Source organism: Ammospiza caudacuta, chromosome 3 (genome assembly GCF_027887145.1).
Source record: "Ammospiza caudacuta isolate bAmmCau1 chromosome 3, bAmmCau1.pri, whole genome shotgun sequence".
Taxonomy (NCBI): Eukaryota; Metazoa; Chordata; class Aves; order Passeriformes; family Passerellidae; genus Ammospiza; species Ammospiza caudacuta.
In genome coordinates, this window is record NC_080595.1 from 12432454 (window position 1) to 12456404 (window position 23951).

A 23951-nucleotide genomic window follows, 5' to 3' on the forward strand; every position below is an offset into this window, starting at 1 on the left:
TCTTCTAGTATTATGACACCATTGAGGATGCTCTTGGTGGAGTTCAAGAAGCTCATTTTGATGGACTTATCTTTGTTCACTCTGGTATATATACTGATGAATGGATATACATAGAATCTCCAATCACCATGATTGGTGCAGGTATGTAAACTCGGAGCATCACTGTCTCAAACTTGTATTAATTACCATGTTAATTAACACGATACTCAGGTACATTAAATATCCAGTATAAATGCCCATCTCCCTTCATCTGCCTAGCAAACATGTAGCTTTTGTACAAGCATCACTAACTCAAAAGTAGCTGATGCTTCAGACTGAAGTGCTGTTGTCTGCTTGCTAGCTCTCAGAATAACTTCATTTATCTTTTTATTTCATTATGAGAAAAAAAATGGAATTTGTCAGAAAGCTTATTCAGTAATCGGACTGCAGTTGAAACTTTTACATTCATACATACATATATATATATATATAAAAAACCCATCTCCAGAGTAGAAACCAGCAGTGACAAACAAGCCCAAATTAGTATCTGTCCCATTTTCTTCAGTATCATAATTCCGTCTTGAGGAAGGAAATGAGAGCATCCAGCAGAAAGATTCTGAGACTGGAGGTTCTTCCTCTGTTCTCTGCCAACTGTTCTCTGAACAGGAACCTTTATGGAGAAGGAAATAAGACTTGGAGAATAGGAAGGGTTTAGGAAATTAATATAATATACCAGGCTGCCCATTGTGATACTTGTAGAGCTATTTGCTTTTCATGTCACTGCTAGGAGCATGCCAATTCCCAGTGGCATGTCACTGGTAGGAATTCAGGCTGTATTAGTGTCTGGTAGAGATTTTGGTTAAGGGGTCTCAGACCTCTTGTTCCTGTGGTGATCTAGAAGGGAATTACCTGCTGTTTTGTGTTTTTGAGATGCTGTCTCTCTGGGCTGGTTGGGTTTACTGGGTTGTGGGTTTTAGTAAGGGTGATGGGTTTGGGGTTTTAGTTTGTTTGTAAGGGTGGGGGGTTTTGTTTGCTTTGGTGTGTGTATTTCCTATGGATATGTCCTTTGTTTTGCAAAGTCTCTCTTTTTGGGTATTTAACTGTTCTCCATACCAATTGTTTTGTTCTTGAGTGAGACTGTTCTGGCACTTCTTGCCTGGGTTTTGCAGCCTTGGCAGGGAGAATGGTTTTGAGCAATGCAGGCAGATTGTTCCAGTGTTATTCTGAAAAATTGTCCCCACAGATCTGCAAGATGTGGCTGTGTTAGTATGTGAGTTTGTCAGTTTGGGACTGCATTTCTGGAGTGAACATTCTGAACATGCCCACTTAGAGTGCTTTGGTCTGTGTTGTGGAGAGCTTTTGGAGGACAAACTGGATTCCTTTTGGATGAGACTAATTTACAAGACATGTTCCTGGAATACTCCTAGTGCCCTTCTGTAGGCAGTGTGTGTTTGGTCAGAGGGACCTGGGGAGGACTTGAGCAGAGTCAGTCCCTTCTCCCCTCCCTGCCTGCAGCATGTGCTGGGGGTGCCTGATCCTCAGCTCTGCTTCCCTCTGTGGTACCACTCCTGTGTTAGGCTGCAATGCTTGCTAATGGAGATGTGGCCACAGACAAATAACCCTTGGCTTCTGTTTCATAGAAGAGAGGATTACAGTAAAAATAGGGCAGGTCATATTCATGAAGTGTTTAAAATCCAGAGAAACTGGATCAGCACTGTCCTAAGATATAAAATTTCCCAGTCACTTCATGACACTTGAAATGAGATCTTGACTATCTGGGTAAACTTCTGCATGTTCTCTGTCTCCTTTTAAGTTTTGAAAAGCCATCTGCTTTCCCTTCCTCTGGAATTAACCTAAGTTATTCAGAAAAACAGTTAAATCTTAAGTACAGTCCTTTAAAAGCCAGGAATCTTTATTGTGTATTTTTGTAACAGAATAGCTGTCTTGGGGATCAAAACCTCCAAGAGGAATCCAGCAATGCTAGATGTATTTATATTTCAGTTTTTGGCATTGCTGACTTCACTTCCTCAGACTTTCTTTTCTGAATGGTGAGTGACATTGTAGAGAGAGTAAATTTTCATTTGACTGGAAAAGAAAACAAATTAAAGTGAACCGCTAAGCCTTGGAGAACTACCTCTTCTCTGTTCAGTCTGGCATGCTTTTCAGAATGGTGAGATTAAGGCAGCACCAAATCTCTCTGCATTTCTGCTCAAATTTCTTTAATAGTTTATTCTTCTGGCTTCAGAAGAAGCACAACATTATTAGAAAGGCAGCTTAACATACCTTGAGCTTGGAAGAAGCTTCTGCTTGGTCACATAAGCAAAATGTGCTTACAGAATAAGGCCTGTTGTTTTTTGGTGGGTAGGGTTTGTTTTTGTTTTTTTTTTTGGGGTACTTTTTGTTCTGTTTAATTTTGGGGTTATTTCTTCCCCTAAATATGAGGGAAGGAGTTGGTTGAAAAGGAAGGCTTTGGAAGTATTACTAGTACTCTGGCATATCTGAATTGCCAAAAAAGAAGCAAGAGGAGAGGTTCTGTAAGAAAATTGTTGCATCTGGTTCAGCAGACAAAAATACCTTGGGATTTTTAAAAAGGATTCTGTTTTTCAGGGTTGGAGAGGGGAGTGTTTGCTGCAGGAATAGGACCCTTCCATGAAGTGTTCATCTCACTCAAGACACAAAATCTCACAATTGCTGAGTTTCAGCAGTTGTACAGATGTGTCCTGATCTGAGAATCTTCACTTAATGTGTATTTTCAGAGCTACAGCTTTCATTTTTTCCCTTCATTTTCCATTTGACTTAAATAATATGCAAGTAAATGAAAATGGATTATCAAAAGATCCTTCAGTCAAGAAAAAAAATTACTAAAACCAATAGGAATGGTCATTGTCATTTTAAGGGTGGAAAAATCTAAAATTGTAAGACAACTATTATAATTGGGTATTGTTCTATTTTAGAGTGCAAGAGTAATTTCACATGCCTGAGTTCTTCTTCAGATACCTGTTCTGCATTTTGAATTGAAAGCTTTCTTTGAACTGGTTTACACCTTTGTGGTTTACATCTTGTATACTGTAAGATCTAAAAGAGTATCTGGTTTTTGCTTGGTACAGTTGGACAGGGTCACAGTTAGTTCCTGCAGAAGGTAGTGGAATTAAGTAATTCTGAGGCAATATCCAGTTAATGTATATTTCTTTAGACAGTCCCTTACTGTAGGCTTTCTGTTCCATTATTTCTAAATGGTCTATCCATGGTCCTTAAGCTGAGCATGAATTCTGATCCTGGGGAACATGACTCCCTTAGGTTCCAGCAAACTGAATTCTTGGGAGCTGTGTTTTGCTTGATTACAAAATTAATGGTCCTTTTCTTCCGTTTCCAATTCTAACACGGGTTTCTTTATTCTAAAGTGGTCTAAGCCAAAAGCTGAAATGGAGATATTTCTCTGAATGATGATTTCGCAAAGATTAAGCAGAATGTTGCAGAGAATTTCATTGGTGCATTTGGAATGAAACTAATGCTTAAGGAAGTCTTCACTATTTTCCTAGGGAGACCTAAGTGCGGTGATCTGACTAACTGGCCTGTTCTGTGATGGGCACTCTGGGACCTTCCCAACTCAGAAGTTACTGCTTGTGTAGGAACTCATGGGATAAGAGGAAGGTGTCTGTAGAGAACATGATCCAAGTGCTTTGTTAACAATGCCACAAATCTGTTTGATAGTGTTTCAGAGCATCCAGTGTGAAGTGCAATTTTTCTGTGCTACCCTGAAAGTTCTGATACTGACTTATGGCTCTCATATCCTCCTTGGGGCTCTGTTTATTACCTGGGTTGGTTCACATGCAGTCCTGTGGTCTGTTCCTTTCTGTGTGCTGAAACACACAGATTTGTTTATGCCACTGCATTTGCACCATGGTGAATATATAGAAATGTCACCAAAGCACAGAAATGTGTTTTGTATGATGACAACTCCTCATCAAAGCCTCTTTTAGTTGTTATCTGGTACTAAGTGAATAGTGGTGTAGAGGAGAGCCAGACTACCTTAAAATATGTGCAGCTCTGCAGTAATGAAAGCAGAGATTGAGCTTTCAGATAGTGAGAACAAGCTGGATAATAATGTAAATGTTGCTTCATTCTGACTGACATCTTTCTGCCAGAGTGATAAAGAACAGGACATACTGCTTGTCTGTACTAATGTCAACAAACAGAAAAGGATCTGCTCATGAGAAATCCTGTGCATAGGCTTTTCAGTAAAACACAGAATTTAGGATAAATACCTGCTCACATTTGTGTTGAGTTGGGAATGGTTTAGAATGCTATCAGATAAGTTATCTGCTATAGTATGTGAAACATCCACCTTTATATTTGGTGTGTTGAGGGAGGGCTGCTTCTGGCTTGCATGTTTAATGTGCAGGTTTGAATCAGACAAACGATCTTGCTTGTGAATGAGCATCAGTGAATTTATTGCAGTCAGTGGCTGAGGTTAACTGGTGCTCCCTCTGCTGGCTTGTGCCATCCCCATGTAAGCATCACCTGCCTTTGGATTAAGGGTAAAGAATGGAGCAGAGCCTCACTGGTAACACAGGAAATCAAGTGACACATTAGAGCATTTTGCCAGTGAACCACTTCATAACCTTTTGTACCTGTTGCCAGTAGTATAGTTCAATCTAATTCAATAAGTTGGGGATTTTTTCGTAAAGAATAATGAGTATATCAATTCAAAACCCTAAATCCTACATTTGAGAAGTGTGGGGAGGTCACTTGTAGGTCATGAGTAGATTAGTAAATAGTGGTTCATGTCAGTGATGGAATTAATGTTTTTAGCATTAATAAAAGAGTTTGGAATACCAGAAGAAATCACACTTGGAACAGAGTTAAACTGCCTCTAGCCTGGTACCCATGTCTAAGCTGTTCATTGTAAGTAGTAGTCAAAGACCAGCTCTGTAACAGAGGAGATTTTTTTCACAGTACTAGATATTACTAAATTGGTGCCACATTGTCTTAGTCAAAGACTAGCTTCTTCATTGTCTTTGAAACTTCCTTTTTTAAGATCCTTTTGACAGGAGGACTATTTATGTGCCAACAATAGTGTTAATTTTCCTTTGTTGCTTCAAACGGAATTCTGTAAGTATTTTGAGGATTCTTTTTCAGCAGCATAAACTATGACTTTTAAATTGTTCTCTTTGCAGCACCTGGAAAAGTAGCAGATAAAGTTATAATAGAAAACACTAGAGATTCCACCTTCGTTTTTATGGAGGGTTCTGAAGATGCCTATGTTGGATATATGACAATCAGGGTAAGAATCTCACCTGAAAGCAGATCTTTTAAAAAAAATTATTTTAATGTCTGAGCAATAAATACAATATTTGTTTTCTTCCTTTTCAGTTCAACCCTGATGACAAATCTGCCCAGCACCACAATGCACACCACTGCTTAGAGATTACCGTGAACTGCAGTCCAATAATCGATCACTGTATTATCCGAAGTACTTGTACAGGTTAGTGGGCTTTTTATTGGTTGAGAAACTCTACAAATTGAGTATGATTACAATTGGCATGTCTTTATTTTTTGATGCAGGTATTCAATACAGGTCTGCAAGCCTTAATTGCCTTGGAGCATCACTGTTAGAGTGACTTCTTTGTGTCCAAAACCTCTGTGATAATGTGCACTTGGTTTTCTGTTTGAATCTGTTTGGACTCGTTGGACAGTTGGTTTGAAATTGAGAAGTGACAGTTAAATAAAGATACCTGGGTTTGGTGTATAGTTGTAGCTGGCAGGATGGGGCATTTGAAAGGGTTACACATGGGAGTTGTTCATGGGTTTGTTCTGATGTTCAGTGTTGGGATCAATGGCATTAAACAGTCACAAGATGTAACTGCTGAGCTCAGCTCTCTCTGAGTGGAATGATTTGACATGTTCAGAGGATGAGTAGTAGCTCTACAGTCAGAAGTGTTGAAAGACTCATTTTGCCATCAGAGACAATGAGGAATTTATACCACCTGATTTGGGAAAAATCAGTAGTCTAGGTTGAGGAAAGAAGGAGTCAGTGTCTGGAAATGAGGAGCTGGATGGCAGTTTAGTCACCAGCAGGAAGACATGGCAGTTTGTAATCCCTGGACACAAGATATGACAACTTGAACATCTTTGAACACAGCCAGATGGAGTAGAGTTGGAGTGTCAGAAAGAAGAGGTTCAGGAGAATTAAGATATTGAGTCTTCGTGTGGAAATGGCCATGTGTGAGGTTCCACAAGGTCAGCTAGGGAGAGGGAATGGATCTGTGCAGCAGGCTGTGCATGGAGGTTGCTCAGCTCAACATAAAGGCAAGGAAAAAGAAAAGAGTTCTTCCAACTAGGTATAAAACCAACGTTTTTCTGGTACTGCCTGTGAAGAATACTGCAGGGAACCATGATGAGAACGGTGGAAGGATTCCTGGTGTGTGCCTTCTAGAGGAAGATGAGCTTTCTTGAAGGTTTTGGGCTATAAACCACTGCACTTGGTCAAGGCAGTTCTCTGCTTTGCATCACCATCTCTTTTACTGGAGACACATCAGTGAATACTTGGAGGTTTTAAAAGTGGCAGAAGAGGAGCAAAGGACAGTGAGCTGCTCCCAGTATCCCAGTTATCCCAGTGTTAATGCTAACACTAGGAAATTGAAATATACAGAGAAAAAGTATTCTGGAACTTACCACATACCAATACTGGGAACCCTGACAACCAGTGAGTGGAATTAGATAAGACCACATTCAGCCTGAGTATTAAAGTAGTTTGAAGAGCTGCATGATTTCAGATGGAAACGTGCCTATAGATAAGCTACTAGATCCTGATATTTTTGTGAAAGTTGTTTATGAAAATTAAGTTTAGATGATTTTTTTCATGACCACTTTCCATTTCTGAGAATTTTGAAGTTTTGCTCCCTCCAAAACTCTGGATTTCTGAATCTTTACTGTATTGAATTGTTGATTCTCTTTTCCAAAATTAAATTCTTCTCTCTGAAATTCTGTTCAGTTTTGGAGGCTCTGTGTAGGCTGTACTATCATCACTTACCAATTATCAAGTTTTACTGGCTTTTTAATCCTACCAAGCCTTGCTATTACCTACTCAGGAAGTACTGAGCTTGTGTAAAAGGGAGGAGGAATGGCAGTCTGCCAGAAAAGGCATTTACTGTTTGCAGATAATTGACATTTCTGAACCTCTTTCCTAGACCATGCTTGATATCCTTTCTGTAGATCTCCAAGTTGCATTAAAGCATATTTCCACATTATGTCTTATGTAAAGTTCTTAATGTATGTCATATGTAAAGATGGGAGCTTTGTAAGTGCAAATGCATTAAGCTGAAGGTTCCTGCTGCCAGTCCCAAGCATCTTTTGAAATATTTTCAAATAAAGTGTAAATGGCAAGATCCTGAGTCTAGAGGTTCTGTTGCATCCATTGTGGAAAAAATCTGTGCTAGCCCTCACCTTGATGGATAAAAGTAGTAGTGGATGGCAATGTTCCTTTTTTCAAAAAATTTAATATTGCTGAAGTGTGTGCAATCATTTATTCTGAGTAAACAAAATAAAGCTTAAACCTGTACTACAAGTGCTTTGTACTCCAAAAGGACCCGTTTCACACAATCAATACTCAAGTCCAGTGAAGAGAGTCAGAATAAAGATTGCTTTCATTTAAATAAGCAAAATGTGATAGAGGTATGCTTTTAGAACATCACACCAAGTTCCAAAAATTCATAGCTCCTCAGTGTCAGAAAGAGAGGAAGGGGAGTGAAAGCAGTTATGAAATGCAAGAAAGAATAAATTATTAACAGTTAATACAAATAGGAAATTAGCAATTGAAGGAAACTGTGGGGACCTCCCTCTAAAATAAAAACACACCACTTTACTGCCACAAAGAACTTGATAAACAAGACAAGATGCAGCCTCTGTCTAGAAGAGACAGTGCTTGTGTCTTAATTTGGGGAACAAAGGGAGTTTTAGCAGTGATGCTGATCCATCATAGAATGGAAAAATTTGAATGGCAAAGTGTTGTGTAATTTTTGTTCCATATTTAATGAGAATAGGCAGGAATGATAAATGCCCTTATCCCCTAGAGGGATAATGAAACATGTTCCACTCCTGACAGTAAGTGTGGATGAGGTTAAACAGCTGAGAAAATAGACATTCTAAAATCATGCTGGAGTTTAGAAAGAACTGGCCAAGAAATTCTCTGGCTTCCTATTGTGTATCAATGGTAACTTGGAACCTCGATGAGATGGTTTTGTCCCTGGGGGAGGTGGGAGGGGAGAGACTACCCAGGGTGAAGAATGGCAGGAGTACTGCCTGTTGATCCTGGCTAAAATGATGAGGTATAAATGCAGGGGTGTGGCCAATCAAGAATATAAAATTTCTGATGAATCAATTTAGTGCATATACAGAAAGTTATAATGGTTGCATTACACTGTTGGCATTTTTGATTACTTTATTTGATGAAAAGAATGCAGCAGTCCCAGTATAATTACACAGATCCTTGAAAGATATTGACATCAACACATAGTGCCTGAAAGTATTAGAGTTCTACAGAATGCCCAGAGTCTGCACCAAATAGATGAAAAATAACCTTCAGGGTAACTGTATTGGCTTTTTTGGTGGTTATTTCAAAGATGACTTCTTGACTTGAAGAGAAGAAATAAGACCCATATTAATGAGACCTATAGACTTTACTATAATACTATTATAGATACAATAGGAATGTAATATAACTACAGTCTTAAAAATAACCAGGAGGATGGGTTGCTGTGACCTTCCTGGTAGGTGGACTGTCATACACCACTTACATTAATCTCACAAAGTGCAGAGTTAGACACACACAACTTGCTTTTGTTCCTATTTCTAAACCCCTCTCCTGGAATGCTGGGCAAAGCTTACAGAGTCACTGTGCATAAACTGCTGAATGTGAGCCCTCATGTAGTCAAATGGCCAAAAGAACTGGTGTGATCCTTAGTTACACCTGTGGGAACACCAAGTAGAAGTAGAGAGAGACAGTTAATGCCTCTGCTTAGTCCTGCCTCTGAATAAAGTGCTCTTTTCTGGTGTCCATAGCAACATGTTGGAAAATTTAGGAACTGTTCAATGAAAAGTCATATAAGGTAAAGCAGAAAACTTTGGTTGTAGTGACTGTAATTTGTTACTTTATCAAGGAGAAGGCTGAAGGAGCAAATTGCTTGCACTGAATGTGTGTGTGCATTGGATACAGCATACACTGGTATAAAGAGAACTGGATGCCAAAGCTGGAGCAATTCAGATGAGCAATTAAAGTGTAAATTAAAAGGACAACAGCCCTCTACCCAGCTAATAAGCTTTATGCTAGTTCCTCAGTTGCTGGAAGTCAAAGTTATCAAAATTTAAATATGTTTCTACAAGATATGTGCTGAAGTTCCTGCTGCTAGAATTGAAGCAGGACTTAATTCAGGGAATTAGTATAGCCTGTATTATTCATAAGGTCAGACTAGACAATCAAATTAATTTCTTTAGGAATTAAAAAAGAATAAGCTTTCTGTAAATGAGTCTGTGAATTATTTAAACATAGTCTTTGTGGTGCTTTGCTAGAAGGATGTATGAAAACTGACTAATAGAGCAGGTACTGGCTTGCCTATGTAGTGGTGTTTAATTGTGGGGAACATGCGTTACGTAGGCCAGGTTCCCTGAGATGAGCTCCTACCTTTCAGAAATCACTGTTGATTTTAGTGCCTGCAGAATTTTATGTTGTCACTCTTCACGGAGTTCAGGGAATTGAGCTGGTATGCTGAAGTCCTGAGCAGTTTGAGTCCTAGTTTCCTGGAAAATATTTATTTTCTGGGTTATGGTATGGTAGCTGAAATCATTCAAGGAGTTTTGTAATTCAGCTGGGGAGAGACCTGTTGGTTTATGATGTTTATTCTGTACTCAAGATTGTGTTTCTGTGTCCTGCTGAGTATTGGGTAGACAGTGTGTCTTTGTATGCTGCAAAATTATTGTTTGGCCTCTTTGATGTACTGAGTTGTGAAAATTTCAAGGGAAGCTCAACAAGGCAGTAATTAGAGAATTTTGTTAGATTTCTGTTGTGCTCTGCTGTGAACAGTCAGTATACAGTGGGCCTAACACAGGCAAATAAATGAGTGAGGACTTTCATAAGCATGAATTATTATATAAACCATTGTCCTGGCAGCTGTTTAACCTTGGCAAGATGACTTTAAAGTGACTCCTACCGTGGTTTTTTGCATCTACAAAATGATGACATTGGTGTTTTTCTGCCAGTGGCTTGCAACGCTTTGGCTCTGTGAACACCAAATCTTTTTAAAATATCAGTTCACACTAACTTTTCTTGCTCTGCCAGACTATTTATAAATGCACTATGCTTTGAAGCTATGGTAACTGTACTGTTTTCTTCCAGTTGGCTCTGCAGTATGTGTTAGTGGCCAGGGAGCTTGTCCTACTATTAAACACTGTAACATCAGCGACTGTGAAAATGTTGGACTTTATATTACAGACCACGCACAGGTAATTTTCCACATTCATTTCTTTACTTTGATAAAGTTGTTCACTGTTCTGGATTCCTGTCTTAATTTACATTTTTCTTTCCCAGGGAATATATGAGGACAATGAGATCTCCAATAATGCATTAGCAGGGATTTGGGTTAAAAACCACGGGAATCCCATTATCAGACGGAATCACATTCACCACGGACGCGACGTTGGCGTGTTCACTTTTGACCATGGAATGGTAACCTATATGTTTTCTTTTGAAGGAAAAAATGCACATGTTGTAGAACTGAAATCTTCCATTTTGCCTGTTATTGGAGAAATGGTTTTTTTTAAAAGTGCATTTAGTCATGAGCAGGTAGTTTAAAATATGCCTGCTGTTGTTCTCTTGCCCTTAAGTGGGAGACTTCATTTTAAAGACAATTTTAGCTGAAAGAGGTTTAAGCAAGCTTTTGCAGTTGATTGGCAGCCTGTTACATTGTATTATGTTGCAGTGACAAAATACCTCTTGAAACAGGATGTAAACTGTAGGCTTACATTTATACTTCATTCTTTTCCCTTTGAAAAAGAACAAAAATAATGTGCAGTGTGATTTAGAAATGAAAAAAAAAAAGCTTTGTGAAGACTTAGCCTTATTTTAATGTTAAAACTCTGAAATAGGGTATGTACACCTCCTCTGGGAAGAGGGCTTTTGTAGCAGGGAATTAGTTGTGGAATTTTAGCACAGAATTTCATATCAGAGTTCAGGCCTTCTTTCATAGATGTTTATTTGTGTGGGGTGAAGCTCATCACTTCCAAGTACATGCACAGTAGTGAGAAACAGCATTCATAGCCCTTGAAATAGAAGAGATTTTTGTCTCTAAAATAAAAGATGATTGCTGACTTGTTTTAGGAAAATATTCTGCATGTCTTCCAAAGAGTGCCAAATCATTGTTTTTCCTGCTTGAATGACAAAGTCCCAATTCCCCACGCCCAGCTGGCAAAACAAGCAGTTTTCTTTCAGTCACTCTTAAAATGGCAGATCTCTAAGGATACTTTCCACAGAGTGCAAAAGCTCTTGATCCCCAGGTGTAAGGAATCAGGAAAGGAAGGCAAGAGACCTGCTGGGTTGGGATTAAAGGGCAGGATGGAAATGCACAGGCAGTGGAAGCAGGGACAGGTGACCTGGGAAGAGTCCAGAGACTCTGAACATTTATGTAGGGTCAGGAAGGCCAGGGCATGGATGGAGGTGAACTTGGCAATGCATGCAAGGAAAGACAGGGAAGGATTCCACAGGTGTATTTCAGAAAAGGAATGGCAGGAAAAAAGCATATTACCTCTCCCCCCTCCATAAGTAACAGCAGTGACAAGAGATGAGAAGGCTGAGGCACTCAACATTTTCCCTCCATTTTTACTGGCAGTCTTCCCACACCTCTTTATTGGGTGGACCTCAAGGCAGGGACAGTGGGAGCAAAGTCACTGCCACAGTAAGAGAAGATCACATTTGTGACTGCCTAAGGAACCTGAATGTACAGAAGTCTATGGAACCCAGTGAGATGCATCCCAGAGTTCTGAGGAAGTTGGCTGATGTAGGGTCCAAGCCACTCTCCATGACACTGGCAAAGCCATGGCAGGCAGGTGACTGGGAAAAGGGAAGCGTTGCACCCATTTTCAATAAAGGGCAGGAAGGACCCTGGCAGGGACTGACCTGTCAGCCTCACCTCTCTGCCTGGGAAGATCGTAGAGCAGCTCCTCCTGGAAGCTGTGCTGAGGATCACAGAGCACAGGGAGGTGACTGGGGACAGCCAGCACAGCTTCACCAAGGACAAGTCCTGCCTGACCAGCCTCGGTGGGGAAAGGAAGGGCTATGGATGTCATTTATGTGGACTCCTGTAGGGCCTGGACATATGCACAGAATTCACAGAATGACCAGGTTGGAAGAGACCTTAGAGATCATTGAGTCCAGCCCATGCCCCAGCACCTCAACTAAACCCTGGCACCCAGTGCCACATCCAGTCTTTTTTAAATCACATCCAGGGATGGTGACTCCACCACCTCCCCAGGCATTCCCTTACAACATCCTGCTCCCTAAGTGGCAAAGATGTGGATTTGATGGTTAGACTGTTTAGTGGATGAGGAATTGTTTGGATAGTTGCATCCAGAGGGTAGATGCCAGTGGCTAAATCATGTCCCTCAGTGGTCTGTACTGGGACCAGTACCATTCATCAGTGATACAGACAGGGGATCAAGTGCAAGTTCTAATCCTGACCTACTCAGGTTTTTGATGGAGTTGGCAGCCTGTAAATAGCACTAACAGGAAATGCACTGTGGGTACAATCCAGTGAGGCCTTTCTCCTCTTTGCCCAGGTTGCTGAGGGGCAGAAATAAAGGATTGAGGCAGGGCTAGTTGTAGTTGTAGCTATTGGATTTGTGGTTTTCTGGGTTCAGTAGAAGGCAGACAGGTCACAGGGCTGCTGCTTTTGCTGCCAGCATAAAATCTGGCAGCAGAAGGTGAAACACTCCACATGGTGGGATTCTGCTGGTAGGTGCCTCTTCTCCACTCTGATAGTTCCATCCTAAGGACTGTACTTGTTCTGTTTTGGGGAAGACTGAGAATGCCCTGCTGGCAGCCCTCTTCTGATGGATGGCTTTACATAATTTTCTGTCCTCTAGAGATGATGTTGCTGGGCTGGTTTGCAGAGAGTGATGGCAGATGTCTTTGGTTTATATTATCTCATTGTTTGGACTACTTTAAGCTGTGTTTAACATACTGTACAAGCACTTCTGATCCACTTCAGTGGGTACATCCATCCCTTCAAGACTTAAACAGGCTTGGAAACATGGAATGAAGTGATTTCAGCTTTAGGAAAACTGATAAAGGAAAGTGCTTCAGCAGCTCCTGCAGGGGAGGTGTCTGTGTGTAGGCTTGAGGGTTAATTGGAAAGTCTGGGTAGGAGCTGCTTCTTGTTTGAGTACTGAAGTATAAATACTAAATATATGAGTACTGAAATATTAAAAAAATTAAAAGCCAGGCTGAATTCACTTGATTAATTTTAAATAATAGTGCATTTGATCTTTATTCTTACCAATGAAATGTCTGTTTCAGAGCTGTGATCAGTGTGGTATCACAAGCAAAATGGAGTAGAAATAAATGTTTCCCTTTTGTTTAAGGGAATCAGAAGCACATTAAAGAGAATGTGTGAATAATATTTATCTCAGCTGCAAATATTATTGAAATATTTCATAGTCATAAACTGCTTTGAAAGATTCAGTCCCCCCCTGTCTCAAAGTCTGCTTTGGCAGCATCTTCTGCTTTTGTTTCATGTCTAGTGATGGAGTCAATGAAATTACATCATTGGCAATGTTTAGATGCTCTTTAAGTGACAAAGTGACATGGTATCCTTCAGATACAAGTCCTGTATTCCTAAACAAATCAATGGATTTTGTATTTTTTCTTCTCTCACTTCTGTTACTTTCTGTAAGTTTTTTTTTTTGCTTATGCCTGTGAAGTGGGATAAGTGCATTCCAATGCTGAATTCCTACCCTACACATTCTTTTCCTGTGGGTTTCTGTGCTGGAGTGCTCTCTCCAAAGGGTTCAAGAATGCTTTGTTTTTCAGTTTCATGTTTTCAAACTGTTCTTTGTGTTTTGATACTTGTAGAAACTTAACCTCTTATTTCTAAACTGGCAATATCCTGAGGTTTGCCTTAGTCTTGTGACAGATATGTAACAAGCTGGCATTAAAAATGCAGTGTGGCATTGGCAGCTCTAGGTGCCTTACCCTGACCTCTCAGGTGCCTGAGATGAGTTACCAGGCATCTGTCATAAATTGTATTTTGTAGTTGTATGTACACAATGGAGAAGTTCCAGTTTAATGTAAAAATAAGCCTAATTTTACAGTTTAAAGCTGAGCTCTAGGCAAAACAGTTTTCATTTTCATTGCTCCTAAATGAGAAGCTTGGTTTTTTTTTTTTCTGATGAAATAAAAGTATAACAGCATGTGTCTAAGTTGGGTGATCGTGCCTAGTTTACTTCTCTGTCTTCTAAATACTACAAATCAGATCACTTTAAAGAAATGTGTATATAAAGTCCAAAAAAAAATTAGGCATATGCCAGATTCTATACAGACTGCATTAAAAACTTAACTGCCTTTTGCTGTGCATAAAAGTAAAGGGTTTGTTTTGCATCTTGGATGTGATTTTCTTTATGTTGCATTTGAATTTTCATGAAATGCACTAACTCTCAAATAAGAACCCTTCCAGGGTTTGGAAGACAAATTTTTATAAGCATAGGCAGTTACTCTTTTTCATTATTGGTTTCCTGTTGTCTTTTTTTTTTTTTTTCTTTTTCCTACCCTATTGGGAATACTTGAGTCTATAAATATTTAGGAAATGTTAAATCTTACACAATTATATCTCTTTTCTTGGAATACATGTGTTGTTCAAACAATAATACTAAATGCCTCTGTTTCCATAATGTTGTAATCTTCAAGACAGAGAAAGGAAAAAAAATCCTTTTAGAAATAAAGGGGGGAGAAATTCTCTGAGAAGAAAAGCAGCAACAAAATCTCATCAGTTAAAAGTTTTAACTCTAAAGCATTTGAGAGCCATGTTGAGAGACTGGACAACATGCAGAAAGAAAAAAGCACCCAAGTTCAATCACTGAATTAGTCTTGATGTAAAAAGTCTTCTGAATTGTTTCAGCTGTGCAGGATCCCATCTTTGTGATCACATCTTTTCTGTGCAGTGTATGCCAGGTGGGATTATCAGCATTATCCTTGCTGTGGTGTTTGTTTCTGATTCCTTCACCTGCTCAGAGCTTACCAGGCTGCAGCAGTGTTCTTGCCCACACATGCTGTCAGTGTAGCTGTCATTTTGTGTCCACAGCTAATGCTCTGCCTGGGATTGTAAATAAATTTGATGTACAGACCTGCTTGTTAATATTTAGGATTTTCAAGCAGAAAGCTACTTGGTAGTTTTTGTAAGATTGTAATACTTTTTCCACATGCATCCTCTATTCCTTCTTACTAATCATTGGGGCCTCTTTTCCTTAGTTTGGTGCTGTCCCCTCCAGGTTCTTCTTCCATTAGCTCCTGAATTATAACCAGAAACCCCCACAAAGCCCAAGTCAAACACGCAGCACACTTGAAAACCATTCTTTGAAGGAAGTGGCAATATAAGGCTTGCAGTCCCTCTGTGCAGACTTGCTGACCTCAGTAGCTTGAGCTGCCCAACAGTTGGACGGAGCATAAGGGTTGTGCAGCTGGAGTGTGTCTGATGGTGGTACCTGGTTGTACTGGAGCTGACAGTGAGCTTTGTGTTAGCAGTGTTGCTGCAGCCTGTGGATAACAGGTCATGGAACTCCATACTTGGAAACACAATTTCAGTTTTAAAAAAATAATCCCTAATGTTCCAAAGAAAAACTTGTTGCCTGAAGCCATATGTGATTTTTTTGGGATCCACAAGTTCATCACCAGACCTTTTTGACAGACTGGAGTTCAAAGGCACAGTAATGCCTTTTGAAGGGTGTGGCTAAAAAGGTACCAGGGATTGCTGGGGGCATCTTAAAGACTCAAGCCAGTATTAGCCCTTTCTAGGGGGTGAATTTGGGCCAAAAAAGTTGTTGGTATTAACAGAGAATGTCCTAGGAAACAGAGGCATAGGAAATAGGAAGTCTGGGATGAGGTGGTTGCTCAGAATGTGTTTCTGACAAACAGCAGCTCTGTTGGTCTAGCTGACACATGTGATGGTCAGATTTGTTTACAACAGATGAAGAAACCCACTGGGTTTAACTGCATCAGCTCAAAGCCAGCCCTTCAGCTTAAGCTGGCTCAGATTAAGGTGGGCTGGGCTCTTTAATGCAGTTTCTCTTCATGGATATTGAATGTTACAGGATCTTGATCAGCAGAAATTCTTGACCTTCCAACCCACTGGTCAGGCTTATAAAGGAATCTCAGATACAGGTTTGTTTTATTCCCCCCGTTTGAAGGAGCATTTCCTTCACAGAGTCTTACAGCAAATTCCCACTTTCTTCTGAATCAGAATTCAAGTTTTCCAAGTTAAATACTGGTGCTTGCTGAAGCTTATGGAGATCCTGCAGGCCACATGAGAAAGGCTCTGTTTGTTTGCAGCTTCTACCTGGAATCCAAAATGACTGTGATGAAGCACACCTGAAATACCCCTCTTCTTTCATCATGGTGCTGTAGTCAAAAACATTTGGCACTCAGGGGAAGAATAATGTGTGAAGTAATTAAAAATGTCAGACCATGTTTAGTAATATTTTTATTGAAATTGTGTATTCCATCAGGAGCATCAGGCTTGCCTTTATATAACAAATTGTCATTTTAGATAAGTTTCTCTTAAAGCTTCATTTTAAGTAAAAATTAGGAGGAAAAGAAGTGATTCCTTTCAGGATGAGAAGTCAAAAGACTTCCTGTTGGCATGAAGGCATATTTCTGAGATCTTTGGATTTCCCTGTCTGTTAGTGTGTTGCTTCCTTGAGAACTCTGAAACCTTAGGATTGGATTTCTTCAAAGTTCTTGAAAAAAACATAATTCTGCTCTGAATATCTACAGAATGTCTAAGCATCTTCCATTTGACTTCATTTGTTACCCAGAGGAGTCTGAGGACCCAGGCTGTACACACGGCTGGCACTTTTTTGGAGGATCTTTAATCCATTCACTGCCTTTCCCGACTGCAATCCTCAGAGCAGGGAGAAGAGCATCCTGCCGTGATTTCCTTGTTAAGCTGGATGTATTTCTGATTTTTTGTAATCAGTGCTTGATGGAGTCCCACAGCAATTCACAGCACAGTGAAACAGGGTGCTGACTGCCTAGGCTGGCAGTGAATTGAGTAATTTCCACGTGATAGGTAGTAGCAACTCCAGGCCTGAGGCATTCCTGGTAGTAGATCATGTGAGCATGGAATCCAGTTACTCTGAGCGTAGCAGGAATTTGAAGGTGGGGGTGTTTGTTTTGGGTTTTTTTATTGGTTTGATTTTGGGGTTTGTTTGTTGTTTGGGTTTGTTGGTTTGTTTTTTTTTAGTGCACAATTATAATAAGTCTCATGCTGAGCAGGTCTAAATAACTAACTTAGGTGGCTATAGGAAATATGGTGCTGCTGGAGACAGGCTTGGGTTAGAGCTTTCAGGAACTTGCATCTAAGCCATCCACAAATTACAGCACATCACTTGGTGCTTGTCTACCCTCTCCAATAAGAAATGCTTCCTGTCTTTCAGTTTCGTTTCTGTTCTTCTGCTTGGACAAAATGGACATGAAATACCATTGAGGTCCACCTTAAGAATAGGTTGAATTTGAATATTAATATGTTCCAGGACCATGTCAGGAAAATGCTGTGGAAGGGCTGACACAGTTACTTAGCATGGCCCTGGAAGTAGAATTGGAGAGATCATCAGGCAGGAAACAATTTTTTTGCCAGATGAATTTTCAGGTGCTGCTCCATGGTTGGCATGGAGGGAGCATGGCTTTGTGCAGTGCCCACAGCAATACTGTTTATAATGCTCTTGTTTAAATACAGTTGTGTTGTAGGTCTGCTGCTACTGTCAGTGTCTCAGTGTACACCATTTTAAAAAAGAGAAAAAGGAAAAAATTGTACCACTTGGCCACTCAGACCCTGGAAAAATTACTGACTTCCCACATTCGTATTATTTATTTTGATCAGTTGTTTCAAAGAAATTTAGCACACTTCTTCCTAAAGGAACCAAATTTTTGCCAAATGTCTATAGTTCCTGGCCTGAAAACAAGCAGGTAGTTTTCTCCATTGCTCTGTCCTTTCTGTGTTGGGCCTTTGGGCTTTCTGGCCTTTGAAAGGAGTCTGATCCTTGTAGCTGCTGAGGCAACCTGATACTGAGTCCTATTCAATGTGCTATATCTAGAGTTGCCATTTTTTCTTGGTATTCCATGAGTAGTCATAAATAGCAGTGCAAACACAGTGTCTTTGAAACGGTATTTTATTTTTGGAAAAATGAAATTATATAGTGTCAGTAGCTGTTTTAATTAGCTATATAAGCACTTACATGTTGTCAGATTTGGTACTGTTTCCTTTTAAATGAGGATTGACTCTAAAGGGAAGGGAATAACCTTCATTTAAAAAAAGGACTTTAACAGGAAACTGCATGTTTTGTGTCTTAAGGGTTATTTTGAAAGCTGCAACATCCACAGAAACAGGATAGCAGGCTTTGAAGTGAAAGCATATGCCAACCCAACAGTGGTGCGGTGTGAAATCCATCACGGCCAGACTGGAGGAATCTATGTGCATGAAAAAGGAAGAGGACAATTCATAGAGAACAAAATCTATGCAAACAATTTTGCAGGTGTTTGGATTACCTCAAACAGTGACCCAACAATAAGGTATTGTTTTCCTCATTATTATTTCAGTATGTAGAAGAAGAAGAGATTTGATAGAGATGGGATAAGTGCATGTTAATTTATTTAATTATGGGGAGCTGTAAATATTCCTGTATCTGTAGAAATTAAATTTCTGTCTGTGCTCAGTTTAATGCGTTTTTAATTTGCGCGTGCACTCAGAGGTGGGTCTTTCTTAAAGCAACAGAACATAAATACTTTATTTTAAATCTGAGTGGGGTACAGTCCTGGCCACTACATACATATCTGGTATTGTACAATGTATAAGAATAACTTCATAATGTTGATTTTTTTTTTTTTTAGGGGGAATGCAATTTTTAATGGGAATCAAGGTGGTGTTTATATCTTTGGTGATGGAAGAGGCCTTATTGAAGGAAATGACATTTATGGTAAGCTGATTTGCTTGCTGCATATTGATTTCTGAGAAAAACGAATGTGTAAATTGTATTAAATACCACTTTTGTTGGCAGGTAATGCATTAGCAGGAATACAGATCCGAACAAACAGCTGTCCCATCGTTCGACACAACAAGATTCATGATGGTCAGCATGGAGGAATTTATGTTGTAAGTGCAGCCTAGGACAGGCACAGACTTGTGTTCTGTTTTAGAAATGTAAAGGGGAAAGTACCCTATGTGAAATGTTTGTGCTTACAATGCTTGAGCTTCTTATGTTAGAAACCAGGTTCATGGTAAGCAACTGAAGCTGGTGCTGCTATTTAAAAGACTGTTTTTATAAATGCCACTAAATTATTCTTATTACAGAGTAAAATATTTAAATGGAATAGATTACAGAATTTTATTGTTGCATGGTTGAAAGCTTTTTGAAAAGATTTAGTTTTTATAGTAATATGTCATCATTTAAAAAAAAAAGTCTGTTCAGCTGTTTTGAAGTGTAATGTGTTTACCACTAAGCTCAGAGAAGATTTTTTTTTTTTTTACTGCCTTCAGGATGATAGAAATTGGAATTGCTGTATTGAAAAAGTGGGAAATAAAGCCCAATTCCCAATGTGTGCAAAGCTCTGCTAACTGAACTGAAAGAGCTGTCAGGTTCCCTTAAGCAATACCAGATTTTCAGAAATATGTGTCTGTCTTTCTGCCAGAGGTTACCTAAGATCCAGCTAACGCTGCAAGTGTGCAGCTTCATCTCTTCATTGAGTAAATTTAACCAGAACAGCTTCTTGCCCTGACTGACAAAACTGTTGTTTGACCTCTGAGCCCAGACAGGTGGTGACCTTGAGAGCCATGCCAGCTTTTTGTCCATCTTGGGGACAGAGCTGGGTGTAGGTTTAAGAACCACAAGCCAGGGCTTTCATGTGAGTGCACAGCACTGGGGAGGCACCTCTCCTACCAACAGCCAGCAGACATTCACAAACACCACTGCAGAGCCTTGAAACAGAATGATTTACATGCAGGCTGTTCTTTGTTTCATGGCAAATATTCAAAAGCAAGATATGCTGTTTTGTTTTTTTTTTTTAATGTTGAAAAAGCTTACTCAAATGGAAAGGAATTATTTTGCTGCAGTAAAGAAACCAGGGGCGGGAGGGATGGGTACAGCAGCAAAAAGAGTATTGGTGTTTAGCAGGTTTTCTTAATTCTTAAACCATCTTGTATTTAGCATGAAAAAGGACAAGGTGTGATTGAGGAAAATGAAGTTTACAGCAATACATTGGCTGGAGTCTGGGTGACAACAGGGAGCACTCCAGTCTTGAGGAGAAACAGAATACACAGTGGGAAACAAGTGAGTTTTGCTCTGTGGTTACAAGGGGGCCATAGAAAAGGAAGTCCTGTGGTTTTATGCCTCATTAATTTGGAACTAATAATATAATTCTTGATGTGTTAGGTTGGAGTTTATTTTTATGACAATGGACATGGCGTGTTAGAAGACAATGACATCTATAATCACATGTACTCAGGGGTTCAGATAAGGTAACATTTATTCTGATTTTCTGCCAAAACAGACGTAGCTTGTTATGTGCTCTATTGTGTCTTTTTAGCTGTTCTTGTCATTTTGTTTATAAAAATAACTTTTTTGAAATCCAGTATGTCTGAATACCCTCTGCTTTAACCTACAAGAAAGTTACCAAAACTACAGCCTGGGTATTGACTGGAATGTGTGGTCCTTGAAGTCTGTAAAGATAAATGATATTTGCATGTTTGGAAAGAACTATATTTTACTAAGATTGTTAAGCAGTGAGATCCATGGGGCACTTCTTCAGAAGTATTTGAGATGTTTGGCCTTGGGATATAGTAAATGACTATAAATGACTTATTTTTGATGACTTTTAAATTACTTCTTTGCTTACATTTCACTCTAGAACTGGAAGCAACCCCAAAATCAGACGCAACAAGATCTGGGGTGGTCAGAATGGTGGTATTCTTGTCTATAATTCTGGTAGGTTTGTTTTTCATTTTTATCCAGAATTGTTTGTGGTCTGTGGTGTTATATTATCTTCTCATTTATGATACTTTTTGATTTTAATTTTTTTTCCACTCTTCCTTCAATTTTAGGGCTTGGATTTATAGAAGACAATGAAATTTTTGATAATGCAATGGCTGGTGTATGGATTAAAACAGACAGTAATCCTACACTAAGGAGAAATAAAATCCATGATGGAAGAGACGGAGGCATCTGTATATTTAATGGGGGAAGAGGTAACTTTTTCCCTTACTCTTTTTCACTGAATGTTCTGGATAAGAGTTAAATTTCAGTTTAAGCAGTGTTCTTTTTAAAGTGCTCTTTAGAAACACAGCTCTTGTCTTCTGGAGTGATAAAATAGTTATAGTGAACATACCCTAATGCTTTTTAGCCTTAATTACATTAGTAATACTGAAATCTGTGGGAGCCAGAGAGGTAATTAATCTCATCCAAGATAACTGTTAGATTGCTGCTTAAGGACAGTCCTTTTATCCCAATTGCTTTTCTAAGCTTTGCCATTTGACTGAAACACAGTGTTGGATTCAAGTCACGTAGCCAAAATCATGCACCTGAGCAGTTTAGGTTCTGCAGAGTGTCCAGGATTCAGGGGAAAAAGACCCACAGATCTTTAAGGAATCTTTTGTACACTTGTAAATTCAGAAGTGGTCCCTGTCTGAAATCCCCTGACTGCTCTGTGTCCTGATACCAGCTTCTGATATTCTGTAGATAATCACTTGCTCTACGTGAGCTTTAATTTTAACCCAGCACTTTAAAGTAATCTTGTCCTGTAACAATAAAATGCTTGGCTTTTGGCATCCTATTCATTTTAGAAGACAAGAAGAGAGAGGTGTTAGAAAAATTAAAGAAAAATTTGGAAAGCAGAAAGACTTGGTTTTCTGCAGTGGTGCCTATGATCGCAGATTCCATGCTGTGTACTGAAAAAATACACTTCCAAAATTATACACTGAGAACTATTTTAAACTGGTATCACTGATGTCAGTGCTACTGGTGCGTATTCTCCAAATGAAAGGAGTTATTAACAGGATTGTGACACATAAGATCCTTTGAAAATATTTCACAGAAAGGTTACAGGTCAGGAAATGCTCCCAAGCTCAAATGTAACATCTGTTGGTCTGTCATAGGTCTTCTGGAAGAGAATGATATCTTCAGGAATGCTCAAGCTGGTGTTCTTATCAGCACCAACAGCCACCCTGTGCTAAGGAAAAACCGAATATTCGATGGTTTTGCTGCAGGTTTGTGCTGTTTAAATCAAATTTGGAAGCTTGGAGTGAGCTCTTCACAAAGCTTACACAGAGTTTCTTTACCCCATGGTATTTAGATGTTTTAAAAGAGCCTGGGATATCCTTCAGTGTATTCTAAAAGTCATTTGAAAATTCATTTGAGAATTGTAGTCAAAGTATATTTACAGCATGTTGGGAAATGGCACATACTCTGTTTTGTCATTTTTTGTGAAATACTTTTCATTATTTTATTTTAGAAGCAATTGGTAAAGTTGTCTAGGATATATTCATAGTTGATGTGCTGGATGCTGGTATGAATATCTTATCACTGCTTTAAAACCTAGGAAACTGTGCAAATACACGTTTTAAAGAGATTTGAATTGCATCTCAAGTTCAACTTTCTCACTCCTCAAAGTTGAAAAATTGTAAAAATGAGCGTTTCTTTCTCCAAAAGAGATGAAGAATGTTTAACAGTGATTTTTTGCGATTTTACTGTTTAATCATCACAGTTTCATCCGTGTTGCATTCCATTCCATTTCAACTAAAATTGCATTCTTGAGTTTTCTCCCATCTTTCTTTCAGAAGAAGCAAGTTTTCTGAGAAGAGCCTCTAAAGGTGTTGTTTCAGTGTGGTGGGGGGGAAGGATAGGTTGCTGTCAAGAGCAGTCCTGGACAAATGACTTGGAAGACACGGGTTACTGATAAAAGCTGAGAATTAAAGAAATGAATTTTAGGTGCCCATCTTGAGAACTTTTAAAAAAAGATATTTTTAAAAGGGTAAGGTATGTGCACAAGAACTTTCAAATATACATGAAGATGACAGCTCTAAGCGCCCAAAAATCATATCCCCTTTGAAAATGAACATGATCATAGTACCATTTTATTATCAGATAAAATAGTAGTGTGTTGTTCCTCCCAGAGACCATGCATGCCAGCTGTAGCTCTTTGAAAGGATTCAACAGCAGCATTTGAACCTCAGTTCTGTAACAAATTACAGTGCAGTTTTGTAGCTATTTTCCTTTTTTCCCCTTGAGTTTATGATGGCTTAAAAAAAAACCAAGCAAGCTGTAGATGACAAGAGAAGTACAAATGCACAACCACCAGGGATTTAACTTTGCCACTCTTTTCTCTCCTTTGTTTCCCTGACCCACTCAAGGTATTGAAATAACAAATCATGCGACTGCAACATTAGAAGGCAATCAGATTTTCAACAACCGCTTTGGAGGTTTATTTCTAGCATCTGGTGTCAATGTCACGATGAAAGGTGAGCCCGAGTCCTCCTGGCTTGTGTTTGGTCACTTGTTTGGTGCTGCTGGCTCGTGGGTTTATGGTAGCCTTTGTGGCTCACAGCTGGTACCACCTAAAGCAAAGTCGTGACTAAGTTTCAGCTGAAGGTTGTGAGCCACATTAAGCTGTGTTAAGATTTTTAGACAGAGGGGTTCAAAGGTAACTGAAAGTTTTGCTGTTATATTAA

The 23951-nt window shown here is 39.3% G+C and overlaps 1 protein-coding gene across 1 annotated transcript in view; it reads left to right on the top strand.

The window, feature by feature from the left end:
- Window positions 1-23951, top strand: part of FBXO11 (F-box protein 11) — a 70300-nt gene that overhangs the window by 43275 nt on the left and 3074 nt on the right. Inside the window, exons 7-20 of the mRNA XM_058802800.1 lie at window positions 9-141; window positions 5157-5263; window positions 5353-5464; window positions 10370-10476; window positions 10562-10699; window positions 18588-18805; window positions 19124-19209; window positions 19291-19385; window positions 20437-20559; window positions 20662-20747; window positions 21137-21213; window positions 21330-21473; window positions 22380-22490; window positions 23634-23741. Coding sequence (XP_058658783.1) covers window positions 9-141; window positions 5157-5263; window positions 5353-5464; window positions 10370-10476; window positions 10562-10699; window positions 18588-18805; window positions 19124-19209; window positions 19291-19385; window positions 20437-20559; window positions 20662-20747; window positions 21137-21213; window positions 21330-21473; window positions 22380-22490; window positions 23634-23741 — 1645 coding nt within the window. The remainder of the gene's footprint in view (window positions 1-8; window positions 142-5156; window positions 5264-5352; window positions 5465-10369; window positions 10477-10561; window positions 10700-18587; window positions 18806-19123; window positions 19210-19290; window positions 19386-20436; window positions 20560-20661; window positions 20748-21136; window positions 21214-21329; window positions 21474-22379; window positions 22491-23633; window positions 23742-23951) is intronic.